At 38.7% G+C, this 17535-nt stretch overlaps 1 protein-coding gene across 1 annotated transcript in view; it reads right to left on the bottom strand.

The window, feature by feature from the left end:
* PTPRT (protein tyrosine phosphatase receptor type T) overlaps nucleotides 1–17535 on the bottom strand; it is a 415529-nt gene that overhangs the window by 80385 nt on the left and 317609 nt on the right. Inside the window, 2 exon segments of the mRNA XM_053716292.1 lie at nucleotides 297–432; nucleotides 563–717. Of these exon segments, the coding sequence (XP_053572267.1) occupies nucleotides 297–432; nucleotides 563–717 (291 nt within the window).

The following is a 17535-nucleotide window of genomic DNA, read 5'->3' as shown; positions in this document are numbered from 1 at the left end:
TCCTCTCCGTTCTGCTTTTATTCGCATCCTCTCATTTTCATTCTCCTTATAGCCCTTCTTTTCATTTCATCTGCACCTTCTCCTTAGTTTCTTCACATCTGCTTTCCACCTTCCTTGTTTAATATCATTCCATCTTTCTCCTACACAATATTATAATTCCTGTTCTCCCCTTTTTATATACAATTTTCTATATCAATTCCTACATTTTTTCTGCATTATTTATTCCTTTTCTTTTGCACTTTACAACCTTTCTGACACTATCATCATTTATCTCTTTCAAATGTATCTCTCCTCACCTCTGTCTGTACCATGTTGACTCTCTGGGCCCTGAGTTCCCGCACACAGTTGAATATATCCACCACTCCTTCATTTTCTGCCATGTCCAGCATAATATCAATGGCTATGAAACACCCAGTCCGTCCGGCTCCAGCACTGTGAGATATGGTTCCACTTAATATTACTCAAGTACAAGGTGACAATTATGAAAACAACAAGGGGCAGAGAGATGTAGTGGCTGAGAAAAAATTTGTTTTCTTTTGAGAGTGAAGAAAAAAAATGGTACCTGCAGTGCACAGTGATGGATCCAGCATCTGGTGGGTTGAGGAATTTCACCTGCCTGACAAAGCCCAGAAGCCCTGTGGCATAGCAAGGCACCCCATGGTCTGGCCAGCTGGTGAAGTGGAACTGGCGGATCTCTCTGATATCATGGGAGCCTTTCTGAGAGATACAAAGCACAATGTGATACATTCCCATGATTAGGTAGTCACATGACAATTCCCACTGGTCTATTTACACTCTCCTATTAAAATTCCTTTTGCTACTTATGTGACCAATATCTTGCTAAAGCCTATTTGATTTTTGAGTATTTTTCTTCACTATGCCATATACATGATCCATATAGTTCAACAAAAACACTCAGAAATAAATAAAATATAACATTGTTCTAAATGGCTTGTCCATGCTGTTTTAATGCTCTGCTGCACATTTTCCTACTTCTACCACATTGAGAACAAATCTCTAAGGTTGGCTTCTGAAGTATCCATATACTTACAGCTAACAAAATCACAGATCTCTAAAACAGACAGATATTCTACTTAAAAGCTACCCAGTCTCCCTTTAGTCAATCAGCATCTGTTTGACTTTAGCTTCCTCATCAGAACAGAAGAAGATAGAGACAGACAAACTGAGAGTGATGAGAGAAGAGGGAGCAGAGACAGAGGGAGTAAGACATACAGGGTGAGAGAACTATAACTTCTAATGAAATAGAATGGGGGGAAGTAGAGAGATAAAGGTAGGGAGAGAGGAAAAGGGTGCGAAAGTAGGTCCGAGGAAGTGAGTAAAATGGGGTATAGGTAAAGAGCGAGCAAGATAGGAAGGGGAGCAAGGAGGGGAAAAGTCTGCTGGCTGAATTCATTTTAAGACTTTTGTTTAATCTCAAATTAAAAATGTACCAACGTAAGACTGGAATTAATCTCAGCAGTAAATACGTTACACCTAGCAAGGAGGGTTGTAAACTTGGTAATGTATAATCTTTTATGTAATGTTTTATTCGGCTTTAATTCTTATGATCAGCCTCAGTGCACCTGGATAGCACTATGCAAATTTTCAAACATAAAACACACAATGCAACATAATGTAAAACTAGACCAGTGATTTTTTTTTTATGTAAAAAAAAAGAAAGAAACAAATTACAAAATTAAGATAAATTGTTTTGAAGAAAGAATGTGGAAAGACTGATAACTCAAGACACATAATTTATGTGCAATTTAATTAGTGATATAATGTATAAGGACTTAATTCTATGTGACACACTATGCTAGGGATTATGGAACCCCTAGGGAGTCCAGACACTGATTGAGAAACAGTCAGACACCCAGTAATATTACATTTTTACCTATTAGTTAAGAACCCCCAATATGTTGAAACACAGTTATTAGATATACAAACTATTTACAGTCCTATGAATAAAATGACAATCAGTGTCCTTACACTTGTCTAGCAATGTATAACTACAAGAATGATAACCCTCTAAAATAAATGCATTTCTATGCCTTCAACATAAGGCCTTGATGGTTCAATTTCATCTATTTGCCAAAACAAGTGTAACACACAGATATACAGTCCAATTTCCATCGCTGGAATCTCCCAAAGGGCTAAGTATAAAATCAAAACAGCTCAATTAAAGTGCTGTTGTGTGCTTTCAGGTTTGACCTTGCTAATATAATTTCCTCTATTTGATAGATAGAACAACCGATAGAACAATATATACACAGTCCACTGAATATCAGCGGCTCAAGTGTTCAGGAGGGAGGGATGTGGGATCTTAACACAAATCAATGAACCTCAATGTCCCAGGTTGATACAACAGATCTTTATCTGTGAACATAATGTGGCCCCAAAGGGACTGTATTTTCATCTCTTTATGTTTAATTCTATAAACACTTAGTGGTAACAACACTGGAAACAGCCAATGTCTTAAAATACAATGTGCCCAGATTAAAATATTTAAAGGGACGTTCTCATGCAAATATGCCATCCTTTTATTTGTTAGAGTATGATATTTTTCCATTATTGACTCAAGCTTGCTATGTCATAGAATACATGTGGAGCGACAAAAATTTTTTATTGCTCATCATGAGCGCTAACAGCACTCAAGGTAAAAAATTAGTGCTCAAAGTTTAGTGCAGGTATAAGTAAATGTTAGTGTGCGAGCAAAAGACTAAGGCGTGCTAACTTCAGGACTTTGGATCTTGCGACCTCCCTCTCCCTAAGGACTTTTATGGGGTGCGCTAAAGAAATCCTTTTTAGCTTGCACACTAAGCCGAAACTGCACTAAATCAATTGCACTAAAGCCAAAAATGTGTTAGGAATACTTCATATTCCTATGTTTTTTACTTAGAGGAATACTTCACATTCCTATGTTTTTAATTAGAAGAAAATATTATTTTATATATTTATATATATATATATATATATATATAAATATGTTTTGTAAACTATCGGCTAGATTACAAGTTGTGCGTTAAGGTAAAAAAGCAGCGTTAACAGGTCCTAACGCTGCTTTTTTACGCCAGCTGCTATTACGAGTCTTGCAGGTATAGGTGTACCGCACACTTGTTTGGCCTTATCGCAAACCGACTTATGTAAAGTTCGTAAACCCTTTTTTCTATGGGACTTCCATAGCGCCGGCATTACAAGTTTGTCCTGGGAGGCCAAAAAGTGTGCGGTACAGCCTCTACCGACAAGATTCCTAACGCATTGTAAAGTCAGTAGTTATGAGTTTTATATCACAACGCTTGTAGCATAAAACTCATAACTAAAGTGCTAAAAAGTACACTAACACCCATAAACTACCTATTAACCCCTAAACCGAGGCCCTCCCACATCGCAAACACTATAATAAAATTTGTAACCCCTAATCTGCTGCTCCGGGCATCATCACCACTAGAATAAACATATTAACCCCTAAACCGCCGCACTCCCACCTTGCAAACACTAGTTAAATATTATTAATCCCTAATCTGCTGCCCTAATATCGCCACCAACTACATTATACTTATTAACACCTAATCTTTTGCTCCAGACATCGCTGCAACCTACATTATATTTATTAACCCCTAATCTGATGCCCCCAACATCGCCGCCACCTACCTACATTTATTAACCCCTAATCTGCCATCCCCAACGTCGCCACCACTATTCTAAATGTATTAACCCTTTGAGTGCTAATGACGGCTCTGAGCCGTCACAGAGTTTCCCACTCTGGTGCTAATGACGGCTCAGAGCCATCACTAGCACTCTACCACCTTGAGGGAGATCTGGGGACTCCCACCCGCTCCTACCACGGCGATCGTGCCTATATAGTGACAGGCATCGCCAGGGCTTTCCATTTTGCATGGTGACATCACGCGCAATAATGTGATGACATTACTGCGCAAATTTATTTATACTTAACAATGTTAAGTATAGGAGCAGGGGGCATGCTGCTTAGAAGCCTGTATCTCAGACATCTAAGCAGCAGCAGATCCCCAAGACCCACAATTGGAAAGGTAATCGCCTAACCTTTCCAACATTGTGTCTTGGGGGTCTGAAACAATTTAAAAAAAAGTAAAAAAAAAAAAAAAAAAAAAAGTAAAAAAAAGAAAATAAAAATAAAAAAAACATTAAAAAATCTTAGCACCCAGGTGGGAAAGTGCTAAGCACTCAAAGGGTTAAACCTAAGTCTAACCCTAACCCTAACACCCCCTAACTTAAATATAATTTAAATAAATATAAATAAAATTACTATCATTAACTAAATTATTCCTATTTAAAACTAAATACCTATAAAATAAACCCTAAGCTAGTTACAATATAACTAATAGTTACATTGTAGTTAGCTTAGGGTTTATTTTTATTTAACAGGCAAGTTTGTATTTATTTTAGCTAGGTAGAATAGTTACTAAATAGTTATTAACTATTTAATAACTACCTAGCTAAAATAAATACAAGTTGACCTGTAAAATAAAACCTAACCTATGTTATAATAACACCTAACACTACACTACAATTAAATCAATTCCCTACATTAAATACAATTAAATAAATTAAATTAGCTAAATTACAAAACAAAACAAAACACTTAATTACAGTAAATAAAAAACAAATTAATCTAAGAGCCCTATCAAAATAAAAAAGCCCATCTGAAATAAAAAAAACCCTAGCCTAAACTAAACTACCAATAGCCCTTAAAGGGCCTTTTGCGGGGCATTGCCCCAAAGAAATCAGCTCTTTTACCTGTAAAAAAAAAATACAAACAACTCCCCAACAGTAAAACCCACCACCCACACAACCAACCAACCAAATAAAAGCCTAATTAAAAAAACCTAAGCTACCCATTGCCCTGAAAAGGGCATTTGGATGGGCATTGCCCTAAAAAATAAACCCACCCAATACGCCCTTAAAAAATCCTAACAATAACCCCCGAAAATTCACTTACCGGGAGAAGTCTTCATCCAAGCGGCAAGATGTCCTTAACGAAGCCAGCAGAAGTGGTCCTCCAGACGGGCAGAAGTGGTCCTCCAGACGGGCAGAAGTCTTCATCCAGACGGCATCTTCTATCTTCATCCTTCCGACGTGGAGCGGCTCCATCTTCAAGACATCCGGCGCGGAGCATCCTCTTCAAACAATGTCTTCTTCGGAATGAATATCTCTTTAAGTGACGTCATCCAAGATGGCGTCCCTTAGATTCTGATTGACAGATATAATTCTATAAGCCAATCAGAATTAAGGTAAAAAAATCAAGATAGATGCAATCAGCCAATAGGATTGAACTTCAATCCTATTGGCTGATCCAATCAGCCAATAGGATTGAGCTCGCATTTTATTGGCTGATTGGAACAGCCAATAGGATTTTTTCTACCTTAATTCTGATTGGCTGATAGAATTCTTGAAGTCTTGAAGATGGAGCCGCTCCGCGTCGGAAGGATGAAGATAGAAGATGCCGTCTGGATGAAGACTTCTACCCGTCTGGAGGACCACTTCTGCCCATCTGGAGGACCACTTCTGCCGGCTTCGTTGAGGACATCTTGCCGCTTGGATGAAGACTCCTCCCGGTAAGTGAATCTTTAGGGGTTAGTGTTAGGATTTTTTAAGGGTGTTTTGGGTGGGTTTATTTTTTAGGTTAGGGCTTTGGGCAGCAATATAGCTAAATGCCCTTTTAAGAGCAATGCCGATCCAAATGCCCTTTTCAGGGCAATGGGGAGCTTAGGTTTTTTTAGTTAGGCTTTTATTTGGGGAGTTGGTTGTGTGGGTGGTTGGTTTTACTGTTGGGGGGGTGTTTGTATTTTTTTTACAGGAAAAGGAGCTGATTTATTTGGGGCAATGCCCCGCAAAAGACCCTTTTAAGGGCTATTGGTAAGTTAGTTTAAGCTAGGGTTTTATTTTTATTTTGGGGGGCATTTTTTTATTTTGACAGGGTGTAATTAGTTTAAAAATTTTGTAATTTGTTTTTTATTTTCTGTAATTTAGTGTTTTTTTGTTTGTAATTTAGCTAATATTATTTAATTTATTTAATTGTATTTAATGCAGGGAATTTATTTAATTATAGTGTAGTGTTAGGTGTTAGTGTAATAGGTTAGGTTTTATTTTACAGGTCAATTTGTATTTATTTTAGCTAGGTAGTTATTAAATGGTTAATAACTATTTAATAACTATTCTACCTAGTTAAAATAAATTCAAACATGCCTGTAAAATAAAAATAAACCCTAAGCTAGCTACAATGTAACTATTAGTTATATTGTAGCTAGTTTAGGGTTAATTTTACAGGTAAGTATTTAGTTTTACATAGGAATAATTTAGTTAAGGATAGGAATTTTATTTAGATTTATTTAAATTATATTTAAATTAGGGGGTGTTAGGGTTAGACTTAGATTTAGGGGTTAATACATTTAATATAGTGGCGGCGACATTGGGGGTGGCAGATTAGGAGTTAATAAGTGTAAGTAGGTTGCTGTGACATTGGGGGCGGGAGATTAGGGGTTAATAAATATAATGTAGGTGTCGGCGCTGTTGGGGGCAGCAGATTAGGGGTTAATAAGTATAATGTAGGTGGCGGCGATGTCCGGAGTGGAAGATTAGGGGTTAATAAGTATAATCTAGGTGTCGGCAATGTCGGGGGGCGGCAGATTAGGGGTTAAGGTCTGAGTCTGAGGAAGGGGTCTGCGAACCCCCCGAAAGTTACCACAATAAAATATTAAATACCTTTATCTAAATCCAGTGAGTGCAGTCCTTGATTGAAGAAGATTTTATATATATATATATATATATATAGTGATGTCACGAATAGTTCGCCGGCGAATAGTTCCCGGCGAACATAGCTTGTTCGCGTTTGCAGCGGCGGGCGAACATATGCATATCGATCCGCCCCCTATTCGTCATCATTGAGTAATACTTTGACCCTGTACCTCACAGTCAGAAGGCACATTCCAGCCAATCAACAGCAGACCCTCCCTCCGAGACCTTCCTACCTCCTGGAGAGCATCCATTTTAGATTCATTCGGAAGCTGCATTCTTAGGGAGAGGAGGGACAGTGTAGCTGGTGCTGATTAATAGGGAAATGGATAGCTAGGCTAGTGTATTCAGTGTCCACTACAGTCCTGAAGGACTCATCTGATCTCTGCTATAAGGACAGCACCCCAAAAAGCCCTTTTTAGGGCTAGAACATCAGTCTGTTTTTTTTCTCCTATGTAATCTAATTGCAGTTGCCTGCCTGCCAGCGTGTGTGCCAGGCTCACAGCATATACTGTGCCCACTTGCCCAGTGCCACCACTCATATCTGGTGTAACAGTAGTGTAAATTTAAAAAAAAAAAACTTTTTTGACTGTGAAACATCAGTCTGCTTGTGTAATTTAATTAAAGACAAAAAAGCAAGAAAGGGTTAACTGCGCAAAAGAGGCAACTATTAAACCTGTGATGATACAGAGGAAACTCCCAACCTCAATTACTAAAGTGATTTAGAAAGAATATTTATGGACTCTAGGAAGAGACCATAAAAATTCAAAAACACAGGCGCTGAAACAGCTTAAAATAGAAAATTTAAAATATAAAAAAGTGATATTTGAACATATAACGCAATTTATATATGCAAATGATAACACCCAGTGCGGAATGAATCAACAAAAGATGTGTGAACAATAGAAGTGTATAAAATATATATTTAATTGCATAAGTGAAAAAATAACATAAAATAAAATGATATAAAATGATTTGAACACATAAAAGCGCTGATCAGGCGCAGTATTGAGGTGTAGTATACATATTAGCAACAATGTGATACAAAAATCAATATGAGAGGTTTAATTGTTTCCAGTTGAAATTCGATGTGATGATTTTTCCAAATGGCCCAGATTTTGAAGAGGGATTTAAGTCTTCAATGAGAGCTGGAACGAGATGAGGAAGACCAATAAACGACAGAAAAAGGCAACAAAATATGGTTTTCACTTTTACTTACACCGGAGATCGGTGGTTGAATCCTGTATGTTCCTTTCAGTGGCGTAAGACTCCAAACCGCAGTGGGCAGCGAACATCAATCCAGATAGAAATATGCAAACACCTTTGCACAGGTAGCTGGAAAACTGCACCTACGGAGGCCGGATAGGGACAAGAATAGAACAGAAAAGAGCAACGCGTTTCAACCCGTAAACAGGGTCTTTTTCAAGCTCCCAACTGATAGATAAGTGTGTCATATATAGCCGATACATTTAGGCTATTGGTTAATTTACATCAGTGGGCGTGTGTATTCCCAAAATAGTTTACCAGCCATAATGTTTGTATATCACAGTTCACTCGTTGCTTTAACATATATTGTATCAAAAAACAACTACTATTGTATCACAAAACAAATTCATGTGTACACATATGCCTCTATTTAGGAAGCACAACTTCAGTTGTATTCAATCCGCACGGAGGTCTCACAGACCAAATATAAAAAATCAAGGTAGATGTAAAAAACTACTTATATACTACTTATATAAAAACTACTACTTATATAATTTAAAATTTGATTATAATTTTTGCAGAAAATAGAAATATATGTAGAATGTACATATATAAACTAAATAAAATTTTAATAATAAATTTTTTTTTAATAGTTTGGGGAATTTGGTGACAATCCAAAGGTATATTTTGGGGAGGAACAGCAGATGACCCTGGAGAGAACATTGAAAGTTTAGAGTTAAAAATTAAAAAATTGAAAAATCTGTATATAAGCTAAGTGTATAGAGTAGGAGGTTAGTCTTTTAAGAAACAACCAATGTCAAAATCGACATTCAGCCCTAGTGGATGTAGCGTTTTTAAATCAAAGATCCATTTACTTTCTCTTTTTAAAAGATCATTAATTATATTACCTCCTCTCCATTTCTTTTTAACTTTTTCTATTCCAAGATAAGAGAAATAGCTTAGATTCCCATTATTACATATCCCAAAATGTTTAGCAATTGGTAGGTCTTTGTTTCTTTTTAATGTAAAATTTTTTTTTCTATAGACCACATATGTTCTCTGATACGTGTACGTAAGGGTCTAGAGGTCTCACCTGTATATTGTAGACCACATTTGCACTGAATAATGTATATAATATTGCTATCTGAGCATCTAATGAGATCTTTTATCTTGTATAATTTACCTGTAACATTTGATTTAAAGTCTCTACATTTGGTTGAGTGTTCACAAGACTTGCAGGTTAAACAGGGATAGAAGCCCAAGAGACTGTTGCCCTTTATGTCTAATTGATTAGTGCTGTTTGCAGAACTATTGCTGTTATGTGTTGGTGCCAAAATGGTCTTGAGATTTTTCACTTTTTTGTACACTACTTGTGGTCTTGATGGGAGAACAGGACCTAGTGTGCAGAACTATTGCTGTTATGTGTTGGTGCCAAAATGGTCTTGAGATTTTTCACTTTTTTGTACACTACTTGTGGTCTTGATGGGAGAACAGGACCATTAGATAAATTTGTTGAAGAAATGAACACTAATGAAATTAATCTCAAATTTACCCATACACGTGATAAAACCACTATCAACTTTCTTGATTTGGAAATTTTTGTTAATAATAATGAATTAAATGCTCGGACCTTTTTTAAAAAGGTGGATGCGAATAGTTACATCCATTATACTAGTTGTCACCACAAAAAATGGCTGGACAACATCCCTAAAGGGCAATTTTTGAGGATTCGCAAAAACTGCACAAATATAACAGATTTTGAAAATCAGTCAAGTTTGATAAAACAAAAATTTATAGAGAGAGGGTATAGAGAAAATGAGATAGATAAAACTCTCAATGAGGTTCGATCAGTTGATAGAAATTCCTTACTAATCGCCAAATCTAAACAAACTATACACAATGCTAAGAAAGACAAGGAAGGGACTGAGCAGATATTCATTCCCTTTATTACAAATTACAGTCAAAATAAATATTTACTAGAAAAGATTCTGAACAAACATTGGAAGCTACATAAAAATGATGAAACACTAGGTCCTGTTCTCCCATCAAGACCACAAGTAGTGTACAAAAAAGTGAAAAATCTCAAGACCATTTTGGCACCAACACATAACAGCAATAGTTCTGCAAACAGCACTAATCAATTAGACATAAAGGGCAACAGTCTCTTGGGCTTCTATCCCTGTTTAACCTGCAAGTCTTGTGAACACTCAACCAAATGTAGAGACTTTAAATCAAATGTTACAGGTAAATTATACAAGATAAAAGATCTCATTAGATGCTCAGATAGCAATATTATATACATTATTCAGTGCAAATGTGGTCTACAATATACAGGTGAGACCTCTAGACCCTTACGTACACGTATCAGAGAACATATGTGGTCTATAGAAAATTTTACATTAAAAAGAAACAAAGACCTACCAATTGCTAAACATTTTGGGATATGTAATAATGGGAATCTAAGCTATTTCTCTTATCTTGGAATAGAAAAAGTTAAAAAGAAATGGAGAGGAGGTAATATAATTAATGATCTTTTAAAAAGAGAAAGTAAATGGATCTTTGATTTAAAAACGCTACATCCACTAGGGCTGAATGTCGATTTTGACATTGGTTGTTTCTTAAAAGACTAACCTCCTACTCTATACACTTAGCTTATATACAGATTTTTCAATTTTTTAATTTTTAACTCTAAACTTTCAATGTTCTCTCCAGGGTCATCTGCTGTTCCTCCCCAAAATATAATTTTGGATTGTCACCAAATTCCCCAAACTATTAAAAAAAAAATTATTATTAAAATTTTATTTAGTTTATATATGTACATTCTACATATATTTCTATTTTCTGCAAAAATTATAATCAAATTTTAAATTATATAAGTAGTAGTTTTTATATAAGTAGTATATAAGTAGTTTTTTACCTCTACCTTGATTTTTTATATTTGGTCTGTGAGACCTCCGTGCGGATTGAATACAACTGAAGTTGTGCTTCCTAAATAGAGGCATATGTGTACACATGAATTTGTTTTGTGATACAATAGTAGTTGTTTTTTGATACAATATATGTTAAAGCAACGAGTGAATTGTGATATACAAACATTATGGCTGGTAAACTATTTTGGGAATACACACGCCCACTGATGTAAATTAACCAATAGCCTAAATGTATCGGCTATATATGACACACTTATCTATCTGTTGGGAGCTTGAAAAAGACCCTGTTTACGGGTTGAAACACGTTGCTCTTTTCTGTTCTATTCTTGTCCCTATCCGGCCTCCGTAGGTGCAGTTTTCCAGCTACCTGTGCAAAGGTGTTTGCATATTTCTATCTGGATTGATGTTCGCTGCCCACTGCAGTTTGGAGTCTTACGCCACTGAAAGGAACATACAGGATTCAACCACCGATCTCCGGTGTAAGTAAAAGTGAAAACCATATTTTGTTGCCTTTTTCTGTCGTTTATTGGTCTTCCTCATCTCGTTCCAGCTCTCATTGAAGACTTAAATCCCTCTTCAAAATCTGGGCCATTTGGAAAAATCATCACATCGAATTTCAACTGGAAACAATTAAACCTCTCACATTGATTTTTGTATCACATTGTTGCTAATATGTATACTACACCTCAATACTGCGCCTGATCAGCGCTTTTATGTGTTCAAATCATTTTATATCATTTTATTTTATGTTATTTTTTCACTTATGCAATTAAATATATATTTTATACACTTCTATTGTTCACACATCTTTTGTTGATTCATTCCGCACTGGGTGTTATCATTTGCATATATAAATTGCGTTATATGTTCAAATATCACTTTTTTATATTTTAAATTTTCTATTTTAAGCTGTTTCAGCGCCTGTGTTTTTGAATTTTTATGGTCTCTTCCTAGAGTCCATAAATATTCTTTCTAAATCACTTGTGTAATCTAATTGCAGTTGCCTGCCTGCCAGCGTGTGTGTCAGGCTCACAGCGTATACTGTGCCCACTTGCCCAGTGCCACCACTCATATCTGGTGTAACAGTAGTGTAAATTTAAAAAAAAAAAACTTTTTTGACTGTGAAACATCAGTCTGCTTGTGTAATCTAATTGCAGTTGCCTGCCTGCCAGCGTGTATGTCAGGCTCACAGCGTATAATATGCCCACTTGCCCAGTGCCACCACTCATATCTTGTTTAATAGTAGTGTACATTTAAAAAAAAAAAAAACTTTTTGACTGTGACACATCAGTCTGCTTTTTTGTGTCAGGCTCACAGCGTATACTGTGCCCACTTGCCCAGTGCCACCACTCATATCTTGTTTAATAGTAGTGTAAGTGTACATTTAAAAAAAAAAAACTTTTTGGACTGTGAAACATCAGTCTGCTTTTTTGTGTCAGGCATACAGCGTATACTGTGCCCACTTGCCCAGTGCCACCACTCATATCTTGTTTAATAGTAGTGTAAGTGTACATTTTAAAAAAACAAAAACTTTTTGGACTGTGAGACATCAGTCTGCTTTTTTGTGTCAGGCTCACAGCGTATACTGTGCCCACTTGCCCAGTGGCACCACTCATATCTTGTTTAATAGTAGTGTAAGTGTACATTTAAAAAAAAAAAAACTTTTTGGACTGTGAAACATCAGTCTGCTTTTTTGTGTCAGGCTCACAGCGTATACTGTGCCCACTTGCCCAGTGGCATCACTCATATCTTGCTTAATAGTAGTGTAAGTGTACATTTAAAAAAAAAAAAACTTTTTGGACTGTGAAACATCAGTCTGCTTTTTTGTGTCAGGTTCACAGCTTAGCTTCGGGCACCTCTCAAGTTACCACTCGCCTGCCTGCTGCCACCACCAACACTAGCACCACAGCCGCTTCACTTGATCTGTCAGAGGAGTTATTTACACTTCAGTTTGAAGAAATGAGTGATGCACAACCATCATTGACAGAGGATGTAGATAACAGTGATATGTCTCAGTCAGGCAGCATTACAGACATGGACGTACGGTGTGATGATGATGATGTTGTACCCGCTGCTACTTCCTTTGTTGAGTTGTCAGATACAAGTGAAGCGGTTGATGATGACGATGCATCCGTGGATGTCATGTGGGTGCCCGCTAGAAGAGAAGAACAGGGGGAAAGTTCAGATGGGGAGACAGAGAGGAGGAGGAGACGAGTTGGAAGCAGGGGGAGGTCGTCGCAAGGAGCTAGTGGCACAGTCAGACAGCATGCATCGGCACCCGGGGGCAGCCAGACAGCACGCCAATCAACGCATGCTGTTGCCACCACCAGAATGCCGTCATACAGCAGTGTCACGCCGTCTTGGGGTTGACTTGCCTGAAAGCAGAGAGTCACACTGGACCAGCACTCCTGTCTGCCCTGAATGCACAGGTGGATCAGTGGCTGACTCCGCACAAACTGGAGATCGGCAAAGTGGTTTCTGACAACGGAAGAAATTTGGTGGTGGCATTGAATTTGGGCAAGTTGACACATGCCGTGCATGGCACATGTGTGTAATCTGATCGTACAAGGCTTTGTGCATAAGTACCCAGGCTTACAGGACGTACTGAAGCAGGCCAGGAAGGTGTGTGGCCATTTCAGGTGTTCCTACATGGCCATGGCACACTTTTCAGATATCCAGCAGCGAAACAACATGCCAGTGAGGCGCTTGATTTGCGAAAGCCTGACACATTGAAATTCAACAGTCCTAATGTTTGACCGCCTGCTCCAACAAGAAAAAGCCGTTAACGACTATTTGTATGACCGAGGTGCTAGGACAGCCTCTGCGAAGCTGGGAATGTTTTTGCCACATTACTGGACGCTCATGCGCAATGCCTGTAGGCTCATGCGGCCTTTTGAGGAGGTGACAAACCTAGTCAGTCGCACCGAAGGCACCATCAGCGACATCATACCATTTGTTTTCTTCCTGGAGCATGCCCTGCGAAAAGTGCTGGATCAGGCTGTAGATGAGCGTGAAGAGGAAGAGTTGTGGTCACCATCACCACCAGAAACAACCTTATCAGCAACGCTTGCTGGACCAGCGGCAACGCTGGAAGAGGATTGTGAGGAAGAGGAGTCAGAGGAGGATTGTGGCTTTGAGGAGGAAGACCAACCACAACAGGCATCCCAGGGTGCTCGTTGTCACCTATCTGGTACCCGTGGTGTTGTATGTGGCTGGGGGGAAGAAGATACCTTCAGTGAGATCACTGAGCATGAGGAATGGGACATGAGTAGCTTGGCATCCAACCTTGTGCAAATTAGGTATTTCATGATGTCATGCCTGTTGAGGGACTCTTGTATAAAAAAGCTGAAGGAGAACGACCTGTACTGGGTGTCCACGCTACTAGACCCCCGGTATAAGCATAAAGTGCCTGAAATGTTACCAAATTACCGCAAGTCGGAAAGGATGCAGCAGTTCCAAAAGAAATTAAAAAGTATGCTTTACACAGCGTATAAGGGTGATGTCACAGCACAACGGGAATCTAACAGGGGAAGAGGTGAAAGTAATCCTCCTCCTCCCACAACCACGCCGGCAAGGACAGGACGCTTTACAGACGGAGGACATGCAGAGCTTTTTAAGTCCTATGCATCACCACAGCCCTTCGAGGTCCACCCTCAGAGAACAACTCGACCGACAGGTAGCAGACTACCTCGCCTTAACTGCAGATCTCGAAACTCTGAGGAGTGATGAACCCCTTGACTACTGGGTGTGCAGGCTTGACCTGTGGCCTGAGCTATCCCAATTTGCGGTAGAACTTCTGGCCTGCCCCGCTTCAAGTGTCCTGTCAGAAAGGACCTTCAGTGCAGCAGGAGGTATTGTCACTGAGAAGAGAAGTCGCCTAGGTCAAAAAAGTCTAGATTACCTCACCTTTATTAAGATGAATGAGGGATGGATCCCAAAGGGACTGACAGTGGGCAATACATTCGACTAAAAAAGGCCTGATGAGATGAACTGCCTTGGGCTAAAAATGGTCCACACGCTGCTGTATTTTATCTCTGAATGCCGGATGACTTGCGTGACTTATCTGCCACCAACTAGGGTTCAAGCCGCAATGTTTTAGGGCACTTTCTGCCTGGGAAACAAACATCAATTTTTCTGGTCACTGCTACAGCAGCGGCTGCAACAATACCTAATTTTTCAGGCATGTGTACATGCCTAATTTTTCTGGCCTCTGGTGCAGCACTGTGGCTTCAAAAACCAAACCAATAAAAAAAGGCACATAACAGGGATTAAACTGATATCCATGCCATATACACGTCCCCTGATAGGGGACGTAACAGGGATTAAACTGATAAGAATAGTACTACTTAACACACCACTCATATCTGGTGGCACAGTAGATTGCACGCGTAGTGCCCCAAATTTGAAGTAGGAGTTCCGACCAAGCATCTTTTTCCATCTCCCGGTTCCTAAAATCCTTGCCATATACACGTCCCCTGATAGGGGACGTAACAGGGATTAAACTGATAAGAATAGTACTACTTAACACACCACTCATATCTGGTGGCACAATAGATTGCACACGCAGTGCCCCAAATTTGAAGTAGCAGGACCGACCAAGCATCTTTTCCATCTCCTGGTTCCTAAAATCCATGCCATATACACGTCCCCTGATAGGGGACGTAACAGGGATTAAACTGATAAGAATAGTACTACTTAACACACCACTCATATCTGGTGGCACAGTAGATTGCACACGCAGTGCCCCAAATTTGAAGTAGGAGGACCGACCAAGCATCATTTTCCATCTCCCGGTTCCTAAAATCCATGCCATATACACGTCCCCTGATAGGGAACGTAACAGGGATTAAATACAACAGCATGTACTATACCACATCTATGAACAACATTAATGCTGTAGATGGCGCTGTTCAGTTTAGATTGCTGATTGTTTATATCTGTGATCTTGTTCATTCTTTTTACAGGAAGGAAGTTGTTTTTTTATTTTCTATTGTGTTTTCCTCCTCTGTGTGTGCAGACTATCGTTTTACAAGTCCTTTGGTATGCTCTATATATTGCTGATGCATCTGTACAAGTAAAGCCTAATGCAGTTTTCTTAAAAGCTTCCAGTGTCTTTTTGATACATACACCAACAGGTTATGGGCCCAGACACTGAAAAAAAATAAAACTACAAGTCAGTAAGTGTTGCATCTATGATCCAAGCAAATACTGTGTGAAGAAACAAGAGCTGCATCCAAATTACTGAAAGATGGCAAGTGGTTCAGATGTGAAATATGCAATAGCGAAGCTAAACAATACCAACTACCAGCTGTGGAAGTTTAAGCTTGAAATGCTGTTATCCAAAGATGATTTATGGGAGGTGCTGGATACAAACAGACCCACTGATAATCCAGGGGAATGGGACAAGAAAAACAGGCAAGCAAAAGCAGTTATAAGCCTGTTAGTGGAGGATGATCAACTCATTCACATAAGAAAAGAAAACACAGCTAAAGGTATGTGGACTGCACTACAAAAACTGCATGAGCGTTCAAACTTAAATAGTAAACTATATTTGCTGTGCAAACTATATAAGATGAGGCTGGAAAAAGGCCAGGAAATGTGTGAACATGTGAATGCGATGCTAGAGATTGTGGAACAGCTATGTGCAATTGGAGAAGAAATTAAAGACAATCATATAGTAGCATTGTTAATATGCAGCCTTCCAGAGTCATATAGTGCCCTTATCAACGCTCTAGAAACCAGACCTGAACAAGAACTAACACTAGAATATGCTAAGGGAAAACTAATTGATGAATATAATAGAAGAAAGGAAAACATGCATAGTGAAGAAAATGAGAGATCAGAGGTAGCTCTGAAGGCACAAGAAGGCACAAAACAAAACAAAGAAACCAGAATGTGTTTTCGCTGCAAAAAGGTTGGTCACCTGAAAAAGAACAGCTCAATCTGGAAAGCTGAGCAGCGAAGGTTAGAAACACCTACAAGAGAGAGAGCTAAGACAGCCACAAAGCAAACTGCAGCTGCATCATGGAGCGGCAGCTTTAAAGTGACTCAGAATAGTACACTACACGGATGGTGCATTGACTCAGGGGCAACTAGTCACATGACAAGTGACAAGACATTCTTCACAGAAATTGATTTCAATACTAAAGATAAAGTCTTCCTAGCAAATGGGAAAAGTATTACAGCTGAAGGAAATGGTCAAGGGTTCCTGACTTGCATCACACCATCAGGAGATAAGCAAAGTATTCTAGTAAAGAATGTTCTGTACGTCCCAAGTTTAGAAGGAAGCCTCCTATCAGTGAAAACTCTTGCTAACAATGAACTCACAGTTCAGTTCCAAGGCAATGAATGCACAATTCGAAACAGGAAACAAATCCTAGCAAAAGGAAGATTGAACGAACACCTGTACAAACTTATCACTGAAAGGAAGCAAGCCAAAACAGCCATTCATAATCCACACAACAAATGTATCCACCTGTGGCACAGGCGATTAGGGCATCGAAACCCAGAGGCCATAAAGGAACTTGCAAAGGAAGGTTTATCAGAAGACATGATAATTTTGCCTTGTGACATGCTCATGAAGTGCACATGTTGTATCAAAGCAAAGGCCACACGTACCCCACTTCCA

Source organism: Bombina bombina, chromosome 1 (genome assembly GCF_027579735.1).
Source record: "Bombina bombina isolate aBomBom1 chromosome 1, aBomBom1.pri, whole genome shotgun sequence".
NCBI lineage: Eukaryota > Metazoa > Chordata > Amphibia > Anura > Bombinatoridae > Bombina > Bombina bombina.
Note: the sequence above shows the minus strand (reverse complement) of the source record. Positions and strands in the feature narration are given on the sequence as shown.